Source organism: Amblyraja radiata, chromosome 28, assembly GCF_010909765.2.
Source record: "Amblyraja radiata isolate CabotCenter1 chromosome 28, sAmbRad1.1.pri, whole genome shotgun sequence".
Classification (NCBI taxonomy): Eukaryota; Metazoa; Chordata; class Chondrichthyes; order Rajiformes; family Rajidae; genus Amblyraja; species Amblyraja radiata.
Window position 1 is genome coordinate 4,718,317 of NC_045983.1, and position 19,927 is coordinate 4,738,243.

The 19,927-nt window shown below is 49.4% G+C and overlaps 1 protein-coding gene and 1 long non-coding RNA gene across 9 annotated transcripts in view; one reads left to right on the plus strand and one right to left on the minus strand.

The window, feature by feature from the left end:
• LOC116988760 overlaps window positions 1-8,875 on the plus strand; it is a 26,944-nt gene extending 18,069 nt beyond the window's left edge. The window contains exons 2-3 of the long non-coding RNA XR_004416063.1: window positions 7,425-7,429; window positions 8,830-8,875. This is a non-coding gene — a long non-coding RNA (uncharacterized LOC116988760). The remainder of the gene's footprint in view (window positions 1-7,424; window positions 7,430-8,829) is intronic.
• rap1gap2 (RAP1 GTPase activating protein 2) overlaps window positions 1-19,927 on the minus strand; it is a 257,951-nt gene that overhangs the window by 15,936 nt on the left and 222,088 nt on the right. For 5 of the 8 annotated variants that reach the window (XM_033045634.1, XM_033045638.1, XM_033045631.1 and 2 more), the window contains 6 exons: window positions 18,268-18,354; window positions 16,888-17,022; window positions 11,500-11,637; window positions 9,126-9,223; window positions 4,351-4,464; window positions 192-315 (listed from right to left, as the gene is read on the minus strand). In XM_033045634.1, coding sequence (XP_032901525.1) covers window positions 192-315; window positions 4,351-4,464; window positions 9,126-9,223; window positions 11,500-11,637; window positions 16,888-17,022; window positions 18,268-18,354 — 696 coding nt within the window. The remainder of the gene's footprint in view (window positions 1-191; window positions 316-4,350; window positions 4,465-9,125; window positions 9,224-11,499; window positions 11,638-16,887; window positions 17,023-18,267; window positions 18,355-19,927) is intronic. The other 3 variants (XM_033045635.1, XM_033045633.1, XM_033045632.1) reach the window with 3 other exon arrangements.

Consider the following 19,927-nt stretch of genomic DNA (forward strand, 5'->3'; position numbering starts at 1 on the left):
TCACTATTCACTATTCGACTCAGGTTCATCCACTCTGATTGGACTCATAGATGGTGGAGAACACAGTGTTGACTCATCTTATCCCTCGTCATCCCATCCCAGTCCATCCCATGTCATCCCATCCCAGTCCATCCCATCCCAGTCCATCCCATGTCATCCCATCCCATCGCAGCCCAGCCAGCAGTACTCACAGCGCTGGTGTCGTATTCCTCCATGGCCTCACTCTCGCCCGCCGTGCTGCTGAAGCTGCTGGTGCTGGAGGAGGAGCGTGAGATGTTGGCCCGGCCGTTCTCCCGCCGCTTGAAGTAGGCCCTGCTGGGGGACGGAGAACAGCGTGAGATGCCTGGGGTGGAGGGAGGGGGGAAGCCCAGCTCTGGGAGGGCAGGGCAGGGCAGGGATGGGTCAGGGGCTCAGCCAGAGAGTTGGGAGAGGGAGGGAGAGAGGAAGGGAGGAGAAGAGAGGGAGAGAGAGTGAGAGGAAAGGAGGAGAGAGAGGGGGAGAGGGGGGGAGCGAGAGGGAGCGAGAGGGGGAGAGAAGAGGGAGAAAGAGGGGGGACCTTTAGAGGGAGGAAGGCGGGTGAGGGAGAGAGGGAAAGAGAGGGAAGAGAAAGTGGGAGAGGGCAAGGGGGGGGGGAGAGAGGAGAATGAGAGAAACAGAGAAAGAGAGAGAGCTGGAGAGAGAGAGCGAGAGAGAGCGAGAGAGAGAGAGAGTGAGAGTGAGAGAGAGAGAGAGAGGAGAAAAAAGGGAGAAGAGAGAGTGAAAGAGGCAGATAGAGGGAGGGAGAAATAGAAAGACAGAGAAAAAGAGAGCCCAGCCTGTAGGAAGAGGTTGGGCAGACAGGGATTTTATTCCATAGAGCACAGGAGGCTGAGGAATGATCCTATAGACGTGTATAAATCTCAGCTGGAATAGATCGGGTGGAATGCAATTTTAACCCAGGGGATGGGAATCTAGTGGGGCAACATTTTCATTCAGAGGGTGGAGAATGTATGGAATGAGCTGCCATCAATCTTTCCCTTGTTGAAGTTCGTGTGGTGGGCGTATGGAACGAGCTGCCAGAAGAGGTAGTTGAGGCAGGTACTATCACAATGTTTAAGAAACATTACATAGGTACATGGATCGGACAGGTTTAGCGGGACATGGGCCAAATGCAGGCAGGAGTGACTGGTGTAGATGGGGCATGTTGGTCGGTGTGGGCAAGTTGGTCCGAAGGGCCTGTTTCCACACTTGATGACTCCATGAATCTATAACAGTATTTCAAAGACACTTGGACAGGTAAATGGACAGGGAAGATTTGGAGGGATATGGGCCAAATGGAGCCAAATGTGACTTGAGTAGATGGGGTATCATAGTCGGCAGTGGCGAGTTGGGCCGAAGGGCCTGTTAACAGGCTGTGTGATTCTGTGTGTTCCCGATGTTGGGGGAGTCCAGAACCAGGAGCCACAGTTTAAGAATAAGGGGTAGGCCATTTAGAACGGAGATGAGGAAACACTTTTTCTCACAGAGAGTTGTGAGTGTGGAATTCTCTGCCTCAGAGGGCGGTGGAGGCCGATTCTCTGGATGCTTTCAAGAGAGAGCTAGATAGGGCTCTTAAAGATAGCGGAGTCAGGGGATATGGGGAGAAGGCAGGAACGGGGCACTGATTGTGGATGATCAGCCATGATTACATTGAATAGCAGTGCTAGCTCGAAGGGCCGAATAGCCTACTCCTGCACCTATTGTCTATTGACCATTGGAACTCCTCCACTCAGCTCTTTGGGGCAACATCTTCAGCGGAAGGGAGGCAGCACTTCATAAAATGCAGCACATCACCGCCTTGTCTGGGGCAACGAGCATTGGATGTTAAATACTGAGCCGGCCAGGGAACTTGTGTGTGGGCAATGAGCAGCAGAACCAGGCTGGAGCCCAGCAGATGGCTCGCTCATGGTTCATGGTAGATGATTCCGATGGTTGGGGACGATGGTGATTGCAAGCGGCTCAGTTGGGAACATTTCACGAGCAGACACTTGGCCACGCACCCTGGCGTGACATATGCCACCGAAGATGGAACAGAATACAGAACGAAAGATAAAGAGAGTGCCATGTAATTTTATGACTAGAATGGGTCGCCTGCTTGGCTGAGGAGATTCGGTATGTCGCTGTATATTTTATCATAGTCATACAGCGTGGAAACCAGACCGTTCGGCCCCCCTCCCACACCGTCCAAGATGCCACATCTAGTCCCACCTGCCTGCATTTGGCCCTTATCCCTATAAACCTTTCCGATCCATTTACCTGTCCAAATGTTCTTAAAAGGGTGGCATGGTGGCGCAGCAGTAGAGTTGTTGCTTTACAGCTTGTAGCGCCAGAGACCCGGGTTTGATCCTGACTACAGGTGCTGTCTGTACAGAGCTTACATGTTCTCCCCGTGACCTGCGTGGGTTTTCTCTGAGATCTTCGGTTTATACACACTCCGACGTACAGGTTTTGTAGGTTAATTGGCTTGGTATAAATGTAAAAATTGTCCCTAGTGTGTGTAGGGTAAAGTTATTCTGCGGGGATGGCATGGACTCGGTGGGCCGAAGGGCCTGTTTCCATGCTGTATCTCCATGCTGTACCTATCTCTGCCTTAAATATATCCACTGACTTGGCCTCCACAGCCGTCTGTGGCAATGAATTCCACAGATTCACCACCCTCTGATTGAAGAAATTCCACCTCAGCTCCTTCCTAAAGGAACGTCCTTTAATTCTGAGGCTTTGACCTCTGGTCCAAGACTCTCCCACTAGTGGAAACATCCTCTCCACATCCACTCTATCCAGGCCTTTCACTATTCACTATTAAGGGACTGTTCCACTTCGGCCATTTTTCAGCGGACGGCCGACGACTGTTAGAGTGGAACACATGCACACGCGCACGCGCACACGCACGCGCACACGCACACGCACGCGCACGCGCATGCACACGCACACGCACACGCACGCGCACGCACATGCACACACACACGCACACGCACACGCACACGCACACGCACACCGCAAAGGCGGGGGCCAGGGAAAGCGGGGGAGCGCTGTCTGAAATTCACACGGTCCAAAGCCAAGGTGATACAGACACACACCGCGATGAACAGGAAGGTTAAGACGGCCAGCACAGTGTACGGTAAGTCCTTTTAAAGAGGGGGGTGGGGGAGAGAAGGGGGGAGAAGGAGTGGAGACACTTTTAAGAAGCCAGATATTGTTTAATAAGCCAGAGATACACAGCTGTGAAGCTCGGGGGACATTTAACATTACCGGTCGGTTATCCTTGGTTCTGAAAACTACTGCTTGCCTTTTTTTTCCTCCAATGAGCCAATGAAAATGACCGGTCAGCAAAGGCGATTAACTAAAACTACCTACGACTACCCCGACTACCCATAACTACATGGCGACCCCACTACAACTGCACCTACGACTACAGGATTATCGATTTTCTCCATGGTGACCAATTTTTGGTCGCAGGAAATTTTCCAACATGTTGCGGCGACCATACTGAGGCCGCGACTAGTTCCCAGAATGCAGGAACTCCTCTCGACCATGAAGGAGACTCACCAGAGACCACCAGCGAACATGTGGCGACCATGTGACGACCATGTGGTGAGCGCAGAGTCTCCTGCACTCGCCTAAAAAGTCGCCGATTTGCGACAGGCCCTTTTGACTTTAGGCAACTGCAACATTCACCCAGTGATGGTACATCCACTCTGATTGGACACATGGACGGTGGGGAACACAGTGTTGACTGTTGCCGCAAGGTACAAGAACGGAGAACAGTCCAGAATGTGTCGGAAGGAACTGTAGATGCTGGTTTGACACACTTACTGATCAAGAACCTATCAATCTCCACTTTAAAAATATCCACTGACTTGGCCTCCACAGCCGCCTGTGGCAATTAATTCCACAGATTCACCGCCCTCTGACTAAAGAAATTCCTCCACATGTTTGTTGTTGCTGTGCCCGATATGGCTGTAAACCTACAATTCATTTTTCCTATCTGGTACATCTTGACTCTAGATCTTAGGGTTTAGAGATACAGCGCGGAAACAGGCCCATTGGCCACCGAGTCCGCACCGACCAGCGATCCCCTTACACTAACACTACCTTACACACAAGGGCCAATTTACATTTAACAGGAGCCAATTAATCTACAAACCTGCACACCTTTGTAGAGTGGGAGGAAACCGGAGCACCCGGAGAAAACCAACTTGGTCACGGGGCGAATGTACAAACTCCATACAGACAGCACCCGCAGTCAGGATCGAACCGGGGTGTCTGGCGCTGTGGGGCAGCAACTCTACCGCTGCGCCACCGTGCTGCCCGACTTGACTCCCTTGAACGTACCTCTCCTTGTTGGGGCCCATTTCAGGCGAGCTGGGGTTAGACGATGTTTCCCACTTGATGTCCGGCGATATCTGGCCACTCTCAGGAGTCTTTGACAAGCTCGACAGACTCTCACTGCAACAGAAGAGTGAAAACCAAAGTCAGTGCCAGCGAGAGAGAATGAATGAGTTTATTGGTCAAGTATGTATACATACAAGGAATTCGCCTTGGTTTCAAGAAGGAACTGCAGATGCTGGAAAATCGAAGGTAGACAAAAATGCGGGAGAAACTCAGCGGGTGCAGCAGCATCTATGGAGCGAAGGAAATAGGCAACGTTTCGTCCCGAAACGTTGCCTATTTCCTTCGCTCCATAGATGCTGCTGCACCCGCTGAGTTTCTCCAACATTTTTGTCTACCTGGGAATTTTCCTTGGTACAACACAACATACAGGAAACAATTAAGAATAAAACATTAAACATTTAAACATTAAGAATAAAACATTCTGGTTTAAACATGTGAATGAAATAATATACCAGAACAAAAGGAGGCTACAGACTTTTGGTTATTGAGTAGAGCTACTGCTCATGGTTTCATGCCTGGCTGTGGCTTCCGCGCCGCCCAGCGATCCCCGCACACGAACACTGCCCTACACACACTAGGGACAATTTACATTTACTCCAAGCCAATTAACCTACAAACCTGTACGTCTTTGGAGTGTGGGAGTAAACCGGAGATCCAGGAGAAAACCCACGCAGGTCACGGGGAGAAGGTACAAACTCCGTACAGATAAGCACCCGTAGTCAGGATGGAACCCGGGTCTCTGGCGCTGTGAGGCAGCAACTCTACCGCTGCGCCACCGTGCTGCCCTCTGGCTCTTGGTTCCCCTACTCTGGGTAAAGCATTCTGTGCACAGACCCGATCTATTCCTCTTAACCTAAGAGAGATTCTGTATAAGCATGTTTTATTCATTCCTTTTTAAGACACAAAGTGCTGGAGCTACTCAGCGGGTCAGGAAGCATCTCTGGAGGACATGGATAGGTGACAATAGCGACACTCCGAAACGTAGCACATCCATGTTCTCTGCAGATGCTGTGCACCGACAATTTGCATTTATGTAGCAACTTAGACATAATAAACTGCCCCAGGATGTTTCACACCGGAAATCTTAGGAGCTGCAAACTCAAAACTAACCAGAGGAACATGTTAAGGAACAAATATTGAATGAAGATAGGGAGGCTGAGGGTTTTATAGAGAGGTTCAGACATGAGTAGGTGTAGAAGCAAAGCATCAACTGTTAGGTATATTGTTATTTTTTGGTAATGTTCACTAGGGCAGGACTGGAAGAGGGCAGATATTGGGCCACACCTTGGCACAGCGGGTAGAGCCACTGCCTCACAGAACCCGAGTCTCTGGTGCGGCAAGGCAGCAACTCTACCGCTGCGCCACCATGCAGCCCTCTGGTTCTTGAAGAATAAAGCAAGTAATTACGTCAGTTATGGGCCTGTCCCACTTTGGCAATTTGTTACTCAACTACAGGCGACTAGTTTGTCGCCACATGTTCGCCGGGAGTTAGTCTCCTCAGTCGCGCAAAAAGTTGTAGCATCTTTCTGGTCGCCGCTAAATTTTCACCGTGTTGAAACATTTTCGGTGACAGTGGGTTTGACGCCAGTGAGCGTAGCTTGACTTCTCCTGACGTAGGGGCTGTCGTAGGTTGTCGCCAGGAGGACGTAGGTTGCCGCTGGTTTTTCGGCGATCTGCTACGACTCTGACAGTCGCCGGCAGTGGCCTAAAAGATCGCCTAGTGGGACAGGCCCATAAGTTTAACTTGGAAGGTGGGAAAGTTACTGGAATCAACTGGTTTAACGGCTGGTGGGTGTGTGGAACGAGCAGCCGGGGGAGGTAGGTGAAGCTGGGACTATAACAGCATTTAAAAGACAGGTACGCGGATGGGAAAGGTTTAGAGGGATATGGACCAAACACGGGCAGGCGGGACTAGTGTAGATGGGCCATGTTGGTTGGGGCGTGGGCAAGTTGGGCCAAAGAGCCTGTTTCTATTTTATATGAGTCTATGACTTTATGACTGTGGACTAGTTAGATATGGGAAGGGTGGGAGGTCAGGACAAGAGGAGTGAACCACAAAAGGGGGTACTACAGGATGGGAGGGGGGGGGGGGGGGCTGTGGTAGGGATTTGTAAGGCTGAGAAGTTTAATGTTGACCCATGCATCAGCAGATACATCTGCCACGCAGACACATCTGCTCATCTCTACTAAACAGTCTGCTGCCCTAATCAGTTATTTATATTCAGCATAATCGGCCTCCAGCCTGATTAAGTTTGTGGTTTGTGCCAAGGTTCCTCTGACGGAAACAAATGGCAGGTCATGAATGTGAATCGCTGTAAAATAAACCCTTCATCAGCACATGGGGGGCTGTCATTGAAGAGTCTGGTCCGGTGACAATATAGACCATAGATCAGTGCAGCACAGGAACAGGCCCTTCGGCCCACAATGTCTGTGCCCAACATGATGCCAAGACCAACTCTTATCTGCCTGCACGTGGCCCAGTGCCAACAAACGCAACAAACTAGTTGTATGTGATCCCACTTTCTCATCCACTCCCAACACATTATGGGCAATTTACAGAGGCCAATTAACCTACAAACCCACACGTCTTAGTTTAGTTTAGCATTACTATTGTTCATTTGTCTGTTTGTTTTTTTAATACAAACTGAACTTTTGTTGTTGTTGTTTATGATGGGTTTTACAGAGTACTGTGTTTAATATTCTGTTGTCCTGCTGCAAGTAAGAGTGTCATTGTTCTGTTTCTGTTCTATGACAGTAAAACACTCCTGTCCTGACTCTTGACTAGTTTGTTAGCGTCTTGTGGACTAAGCTGCAGTGAAAAGCTTTTTGCTTTCTGGGCAGGTCAAACATAGTTGATTTTAGGTCCAGGTTATGAGGGTCGACTTCCCTTCCATTGTCCACTAGTCCTGATCTCTTGAACATTCCTGAGTTTAACTCCTCCACTGTTGATACCCGTTCTTTGTCCTGCTAAAGACTCAACCTCTGAAATTTGTTTAGTTGAGTTCAGTCTGGAGACACAGTGCAGAAACAGGCCCTTCGGCCCACCAGGTCTGTGCCGACCACCAATCCCTCTACATTAGCACTATCCTACACACACTAGGGATAATTTACTGTTATACCAAGCCAATTAGCCTACAAACCTGCACGTCTTTGGAGTGCGGGAGGAAACCGGAGCACCCGGAGAAAACCCACGCAGGTCACGGGGAGAATGTACAAACTCTGTACAGCCAGAGCCTGTCGTCAGGAAGGAACCCGGGTCTCTGGCGCGGTGAGGCAGCAACTCTGCCGCAGTGCCACCGTGCCGCCCTTGCGTGCCACTGTGCTGCCCCCTTAACTCATCAGTCATGTGACCTGCAATGTGCTGTCAACAAATGATGCTTACCACAAACTGAGCTGTTTAACAAATCTTAATCAAGCTGAATGCCTGAACGGTCTGAATATAAATAACAGTTTACAGCAGCTGACTGTTTAATTGCGAGGAGCAGATGGATCTGTCTGATAGATTTGGCTCACGAGATGTCATCCCGTGTTGGCCGGCCCTCAGGAGTTATTATCACATGGCCTCTCGTCCCTTCTTGATCAACTATGCGTCACATACATTTCCAGAAACAAACAAAAATGCTCAAAATCAGGAGTATGTAAAAATATGAGTGGCATAGCCCGGGTAGACAGTCGCTATAGCTTTAAGGTGAAGTTTAGTTTAGTTTAGAAATACAGCATGGAAACAGGCCCTTCAGCCCACTCCGACCAGCAATCCCTCTATACTAGCACTATCCTACACACACTAGGAATATCTTTCTATTATACCAAGCCAATTAGCCTACGAACCTGCACATCTTTGGAGTGTGGGAGGAAACCGGAGCACCCGGAGAAAACCCACGCAGGTCACAGGGAGAACGTACAAACTCCGTACAGACAGAACCCGTAGTCAGGATTGAACCCAGGTCCCTGGCGCTGTGAAGCAGCGACTCTACCGCTGCGCCACTGTGTTGCCCCGGGTGACCATCAGGAGAGGGACGTCGGCTGGGGGGGGGTACTTGGATCGCGGGCGCCCCGGGTCTTTCAACACGTGGACCGGACTTTGCTCTTCGGGCTGTTTGTGTTCTCTGATTTTGTTCCGTTACTTTTTTGAAAAAACTGCGTCAAAATTGTAGCAACTGAGAGTATGTAGTCGTGCAAATGAATGTCACTGCCCGGTGCAAACGTGACAACAAAGGACGGTGGGACCACTGAGGAAGACGTGGCCAGTACCTTCTCCCCGTCACCTGCCCGGGCTTTCTCCCAGATCTTCCGTTTCGTCCCACACTCCCAACACATACAGGTTTGTAGACGGCAGGTAGACACAAAATGCTGGAGTAACTCAGCGGGACAGGCAGCATCTCTGGAGAGGCGATGTTTCGGGTCGAGACCCTTCTTCAGACCTGAAACGTCACCCATTCCTTCTCTCCAGAGATGCTGCCTGTCCGGCTGAGTTACTCCAGCATTTTGTGTATACCTTTGCTTTAAACCAGCATCTGCAGTTCCTTCATACACAGCTTTGTAGGCTGATTTGGGTTGGTATAAATGTAAATTGTCCCTCGTGTGTGTGGGACAGTGTCAATGTGCTGGGATCGTTGGCCGGCACGGACCCGGTGGGCCGAAGGGCCTGTGTCTGCACTGTATCTCTAAACTAAACAAAATGAAAAAAGATGAGGTGTTGGAGGGGCTGCACTCACCAGCGGAGTCTGCCGTCCAGCTGGCCGTCCGAGCTGCCGTGGGTTCTCAGGAAGAGAGCCGACCTCCTTTTCACCGGGCTCTTCAGAAGCTTGACTTGCTGCCAAGAAAACAAGAACATGTTACACCGTGGGCGGCACGGTGCCTGAGACCCGGGTTTGATCCTGACCTCGGGTGCTGTCTGTGCCGAGTTTGTACGTCCTCCCCGTGACGCTCGTGGGTTTTCTGCACGATCTCCGGTTTCCTCCCACACTCCAAAGACGTGCAGGTTTGTAGGTGAATCGGCTTGGTGACACTGTAAATTGTCCCCAGTTTGTGTAGGACAGTGCAAGTTGCCGGGATGGCCTGTTTCCGAGCGAGGAAGAGGAACAGAGGGCCATGGAGCTGGGACAGCAGCAACATCCCCAGATGTCCTTATAGTCCCAGACCATAGTCACACACTGATCATCCACATCCAGGGGTTAAAGCACCCGGTGGATCGAGCAGTGTATAGGGAGGCACGGTGGCGCAGCGGTAGAGTTGCTGCCTCACAGCGCCAGAGGCACGGGCTCGATCAAGGAGTTTGCGCGTCCCCCCTGTGGCCTTATAGGACATAGGTTTAAGGTGAGATTAGAAAGAGTTTGTTAATCCAAGGGGCAACGTTTCCACACATTGGGTGGTGGGAATGGGGAACTATGGGGGTAGGGTGTTGACATGGATAGACAATTGGTTGGCAGACCGGAAGCAAAGAGTAGGAGTGAACGGGTCCTTTTCAGAATGGCAGGCAGTGGCGAGTGGAGTGCCGCAAGGCTCGGTGTTGGGGCCGCCACTGTTTACCATATATATTAACGATTTGGAAGAGGGAATTAGGAGCACCACTAACAAGTTTGCGGATGACACAAAGCTGGGTGGCAGTGCGAACTGTGAAGGGGATGTTAGGAGGTTGCAGGGTGACCTGGACAGGTTGAGTGAGTGGGCAGATGCGTGGCAGATGCAGTATAATAAAAATAAATGTGAGGTTATCCACTTTGGTGGCAAAAACAAGGGGCCAGATTATTATCTCAATGGGGTTAGGTTAAGTAAGGGGGAGGTACAGCGAGACCTGGGTGTCCTTGTACACCGGTCACTGAAAGTTGGCGTGCAGGTACAGCAGCCAGTGAAGAAAGCTAATGGAATGTTGGCCTTTATAATAAGAGGATTTCAGTATAGGAGTAAAGAGGTTCTTCTGCAGTTGTATAGGGTGAGACCACATCTGGAGTATTGTGTACAGTTTTGGTCTCCTAATGTGAGGAAGGACATCCTTGTGATTGAGTAGGTTCATGAGATTGATCCCTGGGATGGCGGGACCGGGATATGAGGAAAGATTGAAAAGACTAGGCTTGTATTCACTGGAGTTTAGAAGGATGAGGGGTTTTCTTATAGAAACATATAAAAGGACTGGACAAGCTAGATGCAGGAAAAATGTTCCCAATGTTGGGCGAGCCCAGAACCAGGGGCCACAGTATTAGAATAAAGGGGAGACCATTTAAGACTGAGGTGAGAAAAAAATGTTTCACCCAGAGAGTTATGAATTTGTGGAATTCCCTAGCCACAGAGGACAGTGGAGACCAAATCACTGGATGGATTCAGAGTTGGATAGAGCTCTAGGGGCTAGTGGAATGAAGGGATATGGGGAGAAGGCAGGCACGGGTTATTGATTGGGGATGATCAGCCATGATCACAATGAATGGTGGTGCTGGCTCGAAGAGCCGAATGGCCTCCTCCTGCACCTATTTTCTATGTTTCTATTAGGGAATGATTTGCCAGTGGAAGTAGTTGAGGCAGGTACAATAACAACAGTCTTTTACACAGAGTAGGGGAATCAAGAACCAGAGGGCAGAGTATTAAGGTGAAAGGGGAAAGATTTAATAGGAACCTGAGGGGCAACATTTTCCACAGAGGGTAGTGGGTGTATGGAACAAACTGCCAGAGGAGGTAGTTCTTCTTCTTGTGAATGGAACATAAACCAAAGGAATAGTTAGATCTCGGGCCGGGTTGAAACGCCCAACTCCAGTACCAAGTCTGTTGAGCTTCACACATGCTCCTCTGGGGAGGTCAGACCCTGGACAGCTTTTATCTGATGAAGAGATGTAGCTGTGTAATGCCCCTGTCCCACTTAGGAAACCTGAACGGTAACCTCTGGAGCCTTTGCGCCCCACCCAAGGTTTCTGTGCGGTACCCGGAGGTTGCAGGTGGTTGCCGGAGGTTGCAGGTAGTGGAAGCAGGCAGGGAGACTGACAAAAACCTCCGGGAACCGCACGGAAACCTTGTGTGGGGCGCAAGGTCTCCAGAGGTTTCCGTTCAGGTTTCCTAAGTGTGACACAACGTGAAACGTGGGGGTGAGTGGGGTGTACTCACATTAGGAGGGTGTTTGATGATCTCAATGGCGCTGTGCGGGATGCCCCCACTCTGGCTGCCTGGTAGACCCCCGCTGTGATGCTTCTTGTGGCTTGTCACCATCGTCTCCATTGAGTGGCTCCGCACGCGAATCGCCCTCTGCCAGGCAAAGAGAAGAAAGACCGGCCTCACCCACTGACAGTCAGTCCCCAAGCCATCGACAATCGGAGGAAGACGGGATCCCACCACCGCCCACGTCTTCCCATCTCCACCCATTTCCGCTTCCTGCAGAGACCGTTTCCTCCGCAACTCCCTGGTCAACTCGTCCCTTCCCTCCCAAACCACCCCCTCCCCTGCAACCGTAGGAGATGCAACACCTGTCCCTATACCTCCCCCCTCGACTCCATCCAAGGACATAGAAACATAGAAAATAGGTGCAGGAGTAGGCCATTCGGCCCTTCGAACCAGCTCCGCCATTCAATATGATCATGACTGATCATCCTAAATCAGTATCCTGTTCCTGCTTTCTCCCTATGTCCCTTGATTCCGTTAGTCCTAAGAGCTGTATCTAACTCCCTCTGGAAAACATCCAGTGAATTGGCCTCCACTGCCTTCTGTGGCAGAGAATTCCACAGATTCACAACTCTCTGGGTAGTGTTCGGCAAGGAACAGTACTGGGATCTCTGTTTATAATATATACATATTTGAATGAACATGTAGGTGGTCTAAGAGGGAAGAGTATAATAGATGGCGGGGCCCCAAGGACAATTGATGCACAGTTCTAGTTACTGCAACCGGATTACCGTTAGGGTTAGATACGGATTGCTTCCTCTAGAGCAGAGACGGAGGGGTGAGCTGAAAAAGTACGTCAAATTATGAAAAGGCAAAGAGCAAATGGTGTGATTCTTTTAATCCCCAGGGTTGAACGATCAAGATGGCATTGCTTTGAGACTAGAGGGGGAGCGCATAGAGACGCACATTTTTTAATTCTGAGATTCGTACGCAGCTAGAACGCAAGGTCAGGGGAGGAGGCAGAAGCAGATACAATAGCGATGTTCAAAAGGCATTTAAGGGCCTGTCCCACTTTCACAACCTAATTCACGATCTTTTTTACTCGTGGACATTTTTCGTCAGGCTAGAAAAACACCCCGACCTACTTGATGCCACGAGTACCTACAACTAGCATCACGACCTACCTACGACCTCGTGATCAAAGATCCTATAGCGAGCAAGATAGATCACTCGACGAAAAAGATGTAGTACGGTCATGGGCAGATTCATGGGTAATTTTCGGCCCCTTTTCCGTAACCGGCTTCCGTCTCCACACCAAAGATCCTATAGGATACTAATGCGGAGACGGAAGCCGGTTACGGAAACATCCTCGTAAAAATAAAAGTTATTTGGGAAAAATCTTCTCCTCATTTTCAGAATTATAATTTATTAACGCAAACTAGTTCCCCCGCAACGTTGATTACACTGCAAGTCGGGTCGGGTTACTCAAATGGATGAAAAAAAGGCCCACGTTCCGTTCCGTTGCGTACTATGGAGCACCCTGAAGGGTCTCGACCCGAAACGTCGCCTATTTCCTTCACTCCATAGACACTGCCTCACCCTCTGAGTTTCTCCAGCATTTTTGTCTACCAAAGACCAGAACAGGGTTTTAGTTTGCACTCAGAAAAGAGATTTAATGACTTTTATCCTAATGAATGCTGAACAATTGAAATGCAAATCACCCATTAATGCAGGCCATTTAAAATGTAATGTTTATACCAAAGTTGTAGAGAATTACATTAAAAAAAATATTCACCTCCATAAATTAATGATTTTTTTTTATCCATTACTAAAAATGGTAACTAATGTGTTTTTTTAGGGACAGTGCTTCAAATATTGTAGTTATCAGCAGTATTGGGGAAATATGCTCAAAGTCATTTGTTATTTTTTATCAGCTCTTTGTAATGAAAGAATGCACATGATTATCAAACTATCTTTTGCAAGAACCTTGCAAGTAAGTTATTCGCTGAACTTACAGTGAGATGCCACCTTACTGGCACCCTTACTAATCAAGAACCCATCAATCTCCACCCCGACAGTCCTTACAGGTGAGGCAGAGGTTCACCTGCACCTCCTCCAACCTCATCTATTGTATCCTCTGTTCCAGGTGTCAACTCCTGTATATCGGCGAGACCAAGCGCAGGCTCGGCCATCGTTTCGCTGAACACCTCCGCTCAGTCCGCCTAAAGCCACCTGATCTCCCGGTGGCCAAACACTTTAACTCCCCCTCCCATTCCCACACTGACCTTTCTGTCCTGGGCCTCCATTGTCAGAGTGAGGACCAGAGCAAATTGGAGGAACAGCGCCTCATATTTCACTTGGGCAGCTTCCACCCCAGCGGTATAAACATTGACTTCTCTAACTTCAAATAGCCCTTGCTTTCCCTCTCTCTCCATCCCCTCCCCCTTCCCAGTTATCCGACCAGTCTAACTGGCCTCGATTACATTTTATCTCTGCTTCCTTCCCCTTGATCTCCATCCCCTTTGTCTTGTTTTCACACCTTACATTTCCTTATCTCTGTATCTCCCTCTCCCCTGATTCTGTCTGAAGAAGGGTCTGGACCCGAAACGTCACCCATTCCTTCTCTCCAGAGAGGCTGCTGCCTGTCCCGCTGAGTTACTCCAGCATTTTGTGTCCATCACCTGTCTGAAGAATATTGACCAGGACACCAGACCCACTCATTGGTGCATCACATCCACTTCATCCCCCAGGAAATGGAAAGCGGAGCCTCCAATTAAAGTTCCATGATGAGGAAAGTTAGTCTTGAAATGAACCTGAACCTACAACCTTCCGACTTTGAGGCAGCAGCCTTAGCATAGAGTCATAGAGAGACGCATCTAAATGGCCCTTCAGCCCACCAAGTCTAAACTAGCCACCAATCAACAATTGGGATAGCATAGAACTTGTATGGACGGGTGGTTGATGGCCAGCATGAACTCGGTGGGCCGAAGGGCCTGTTTCCATGCCGTATATCCAATCTACACTCTAAATCAGGTCTTCCTGCTTTTCACTGCTGCCCTGTTTAGCTTCCCTGTTCGTATCCTTTTGTTATCACCTCTTCCACAGCCAACAATGGACCATTGTGGACTCCACATTGCTCCGGGATCATCGTTGCTGGCTTTGATTTGTCATTTTGCATATCTTTCATTTTTGTTCTTTGTACCTTTTCATACCTCTAGTTTCCCTCTCCCCTGACTCTCAGTCTGAAGAAAGATCTCGTCCCAAAACGTCACCCATTCCTTTTCTCCAGAGATGCTGCCTGACCCCTCTGAGTTACTCCAGCATTTTGTGTCTATTTTCGGTATCACCCAGCATCTGCAGTTCCTTCCTACGCACTAATCAGTGGAAGGTCGCTGATTACATTTATTCTAAAGATACAGCAGGGAATCTGGCCCTTCGGCCCATCGAATCCACATTGGCCATCGATCATGGTAGTTCCATGTTATCCCACTTTCTCAACCACTCCCTGCACACTAGGGACAGTTTACAGAGACCCTGGTTCAATCCTGACTACAGGTGCTGTCTGTACGGAGTTTGCACGTTCTCCTTGTGACATGGGTGGGTTTTCTCCGGGTGCTCCGGTTTCCTCCCACACTCCAAAGATGTACAGGTGTCTAGGTTAATCTGCCTCTGTAAATGTAGGTGTGTAGGGAGTGGATGAGAAGGTGGGACATGATAGAACTGGAGTGACTGGGTGATCGATGGTTAGCATGGACTCGGTGGGATGAAGGGCCTGTTTCCACGCTGTATCTCTAAACTGAAGTGATGCCTTTTTATTGAACCAAATTCACAATCCAAGGACGTGCAGGTTTGTCGGTTAATTGGCTTCTGTAAAAATTGTAGGATAGACCTAGTGAACTAGTCTGAAGAAGGGTCTCGACCCGAAACGTCACCCAGACCTTTTCTCCAGAGATGCTGCCTGTCCCGCTGAGTTACTCCAGCATTTTGTGTCTATCTTCAGTGAACTAGTCCGCTGGTCGGCGCGGACTCGGTGGGCCAAAGAACCTGATCCCATGCTGTATACTAAACAAAACTACATTGAAAAACCACCAATTTATATTTGAGTAAAGTGTTTGAAGCAGGGGGTTATTAAGCCCCTGTCCCACTTAGGAGACCTAAACAGCAACCTCTGGTGACCTTGCCCGTCACCAAAGGTTTCCACGAGGTCACCGGAGGTTGTGGTCACTCTCCCTAATGGTCGAAAGTGGTTTCCGCGTGGCCAAGGCTTCATTTAGGTTGCTGTTATTTTTTCATCATGATTAAAACCGGCCTCGACTAAAAATAGGTTGCTGTTTGAAAAATCGATATTTTTTTAGTCGCAGGTCTAGTCGAAGCCGGTTTTCTTCATAGTCGAGGAAGGTTTTCAACATGTGCGTGGGCGGTGGTAGGAGGTTGCAGGTCACCTCGACCTTGATTTTTTTTTGGGTGGCGGGCAAGGTCACCAGAGGTTGCTGTTTAGATCTCCTAAGTGGGACAGGGGTTAGTTACCAGAGGATGGTTCGGCTTTAGATTTAGAAAAATATTTCACCTTAATAGCTACGGAGATTTTCACCACACTGTTTTTTTGTTTACCTTATTCCTCGGCTACCACCTGCCTAAGTCTTTCTGCTGTCATTTTGCAAGGAAAAGCAGTCAAGTGTGTAAGCAAATTCAAAGGAATTCATTACGAGGATTATTTTAACTCAGCGGCAAGTGAAGTTATTGTCCGTGACTGAGGGTTTTGTGTTGACATTGTTGATGTTTCAAGGATAAAATGATGGAGGTGGGGCTGGAAATGTCTTCAATTGTCAGAAAACTGCATTCCACAGTGTCAGCGACGTGAAGAATTTTAGGAGGTAGAAGTCTAAGGGTTCATTTGGCACTTTTAGTTTAGTTCAGTTTGGAGAAACGGCGCGGAAACAGGCCCTTCGCCCATCGAGTCCGCGCTGACCAGCCATCCCCGTGCACTATCACTACCCTGCACACACCAGGGACAAGTTTACACTTACACCAAGCCAATTAACCTACAAACCTGCACGTCTTTTAGAACAGAGACGAGGAAACACTTTTTCCTCACAGAGAGTTATGAGTCTGTGGAATTCTCTGCCTCAGAGGGCGGTGGAGGCCGGTTCTCTGGATGCTTTCAAGAGAGAGCTAGATGGGGCTCTTAAAAATAGCGGAGTCAGGGGATATGGGGAGAAGGCAGGAATGGGGTACTGATTGGGGATGATCAGCCATGATCACAATGAACGGCGGTGCTGGCTCGAAGGGCCGAATGGGCTACTCCTGCACCTAATGTCTATTGTCTATTGTCTATCTCGGCCCGGTGAGTGCTGAATGTGTGTGTGTCTTTCAATGATCAGTCAGTCGACTAATTACCTTGAAGGACTCCAGGAAGCCTCCATGAGTGTCATTCTCCATCTTTTCTTCGTCAGGACCCAGCCCCAACATGGCCTGTGATTGGTTGTGGAGGTCCTCGTACAGGTTGTCGAGTAGCGCTGCCCGCGTGCGGTTCTGGACAGGGAAGACCAAAGACACATCGTTCACAACCTGCTCTGCAAGGCCTACTTCACCGAGGTCCCACTGTACACTGAGGGCCACGATCAAACAGCCCCCGCCTCTGGCCGGGCCAAACAGCCAGCCCATCGAGTCCACTCCACCATTCAATCATGGCTGATCTATCTCTGCCTCCTAATCCCATTTTCCTGCCTTCTCCCCATAACCCTTGACACCCGTACTAATCAAGAATTTGTCTATCTCTGCCTTAAAAATATCCACTGACTTGGCCTCCACAGCCTTCTGTAGCAATTAGTTCCACAGATTTACTACCATCTATGAGTAAAGAAGTTCCTCCTCACCTCATTTCTAAAAGAGCATCCTTTAATTCTGAGGCTGTGACCTCTGGTCCTAGACTCTCCCACCAGTGGAAACATCCTTGGTCAATCCATGCCTTTCATTATTCTGTAAGTTTCAATGAGGTTCCCCCTCAACCTTCTAAACTCCAGCGAGTACAGGCCCAGTGCCGTCAAACACTCATCATAGATTAACCCACTCATTCCTGGGATCATTCTTGTAAACCTCCTCTGGACCGTCTCCAGAGCCAGCGCGTCTCTGTACCGATGGGCTGCGATCGGCAGAAGCTGCCGGACGGGCGTGGGCCACGGGTCAAACCCTGGCAGAAGGCCTGGCTCGCCCGCCACGGAGATGGCAAACCTGCCTGTAGTGGAAAGCTGACGAGCCCGGCCCCGACTATGTTTCCCTGAGGAAGAACGTACCTTCAGGAAGGAGATGAGGAGGAATTTCCTCCTAAGTTCATAAGTGATGGGAACAGAATTTGGCCGTTCGGCCCATCTAGTCAATTTATGAACAGCAGGGCCAGGGTGCTTTGGAAAGGAAAGTAAAAGAACCTAATCCTAAAGGCCCCAGTTCTGGGCAACATATTATGGGAAAGATGTTGTCAAGCTGGAAAGGGTGCAGAGAAGATTTACAAGGATGTTGTCAGGAATAGAGGGTCTGATCTATAGGGAGAGGTTGAGTAGGCTGGGACTCTATTCCTTGGGGCACAGGAGAATGAGGGGTGATCTTAATAGAGGTGTACAAAATCATGAGAGGAATAGATTGGGTAGATGCAGAGTCTCTAGCCCAGAGTAGGGGAATCGAGGACCAGAGGGCATAGGTTTAAGGTGAAGGGGAAAAGATTTAAAAGGAATCTGAGGGGTAACTCTGTTCTCTGGAACAACCTCGGACACGCATCCTTACCTCCAGCTTTGCAAACTTCTCCGACTTGTAGCAGGCCGACTCTGCGTTGATGAGTTTAGTCAGCAGAAACTCTCTGAACTCCGGGCCCTGGGCAAATATAAGCAAACGTTTGTGAGTTTGGTTTCCCGGTTTCAATGCATTTGTGCGTAGCTGTGGGTACATTTGTGCCCAGTGTCTATCGGGTACCAGCCGGACAGTATCAGCACAAGAGCGCCTGGTCCCAATACCCCACCCAACACACAACTCTTCCCTCCTTCAGGCATCACGTTTAACGTGAGACGGGCAAGATTTAATGGGAAGATTGTTGTCGGGAACTTTGGGAATGATAGGGAAGTTGAGTAGGTTATAGTGTGGTTAACCCTGCAGTTAGGGTTGCCAACTTGCTCACTCCCAAATAAGGGACAAAAGGTCAAAATATGGGACAAATGCCCGACGGCGATTTGTTGACCGACTTGGCTGTGGCTGGGTGAATGATGAGTTGGCCCGGGTGCTGGACTGCACACCAAGCCCAGCCGGCGGGCCAGCTGAGGAGTTTTGGCCCGCGTGACGTCGTGCACAAATTCCGGTGCCCCATCCAACCCGTGAACCGATGATCGGCCATGAGAAGGAGGGGTGGTGGTGTCGGTGGTAAGCGAAGGTCCGAAGGTCGAACATCTTACCACCGAGGGGGGAGTCCTTTGCAGTTCGGTCTAGGTTCTTATCTGTTGCAATCTTGAAAGTACAGCTGCCCTTTGTCACTGTGTTTAGCAGGCTAGTCTCCCGAAGGTTAACAGAGGGGGGCTCCATTTGGCGAGTGGAGTGTGGACATTGATGGCATCTACATGTTAGATATATGGGAGAGAGATTCTCCACAAAATAAGAAAGGTAAGATTAACATTAACTCTGGGGAAAGACAAAGAAGGAAGGAAGGTGACAGAAACATTGATGGTTTATTTCAACTCCACAAGTGTCCACTTGGACCCGCTAGAGGCAGGAAACATGTTCCCGATGTTGGGGGAGTCCAGAACCAGGGGCCACACAGTTTAAGAATAAGGGGTAAGCCATTTAGAACGGAGACGAGGAAACACTTTTTCTCACAGAGAGTTGTGAGTCTGTGGAATTCTCTGCCTCAGAGGGCGGTGGAGGCAGGTTCTCTGGATACTTTCAAGAGAGAGCTAGATAGGGCTCTTAAAGATAGCGGAGTCAGGGGATATGGGGAGAAGGCAGGAAAGGGGTAGTGATTGGGGATGATCAGCCATGATCACATTGAATGGCGGTGCTGGCACGAAGGGCTAAATGGCCTACTCCTGCACCTATTGTCTATTGTCACTGTGTCCTGACCATATAAAAATACTACAGTTACTGCAGCTTGTTGAATCAGTTTGGGCTTGCTCACACAGGTTCCCGATGTACATTGTAAGGCCTTTTAATAAGCCGACTTGTTCGATAGACTCACCACTGATGTACGTGCTATTTGATTTTGTGTCTGGGTCTATCTGAGTAAAGCCAGATAGAGTACAGGTAAAGTACAAAAAATACCTCCTACAAACCTGAAGGCCAACCCTTTCACACAGAGGGCGGACTAGAGGATCTGAGCTGGATGAAAAGGGTGGACGGGCTTGGATATAACTCCTTGGAGCGCAGGCGGATGAGATGATCTTGTATAGGTGTGTAAGATCAT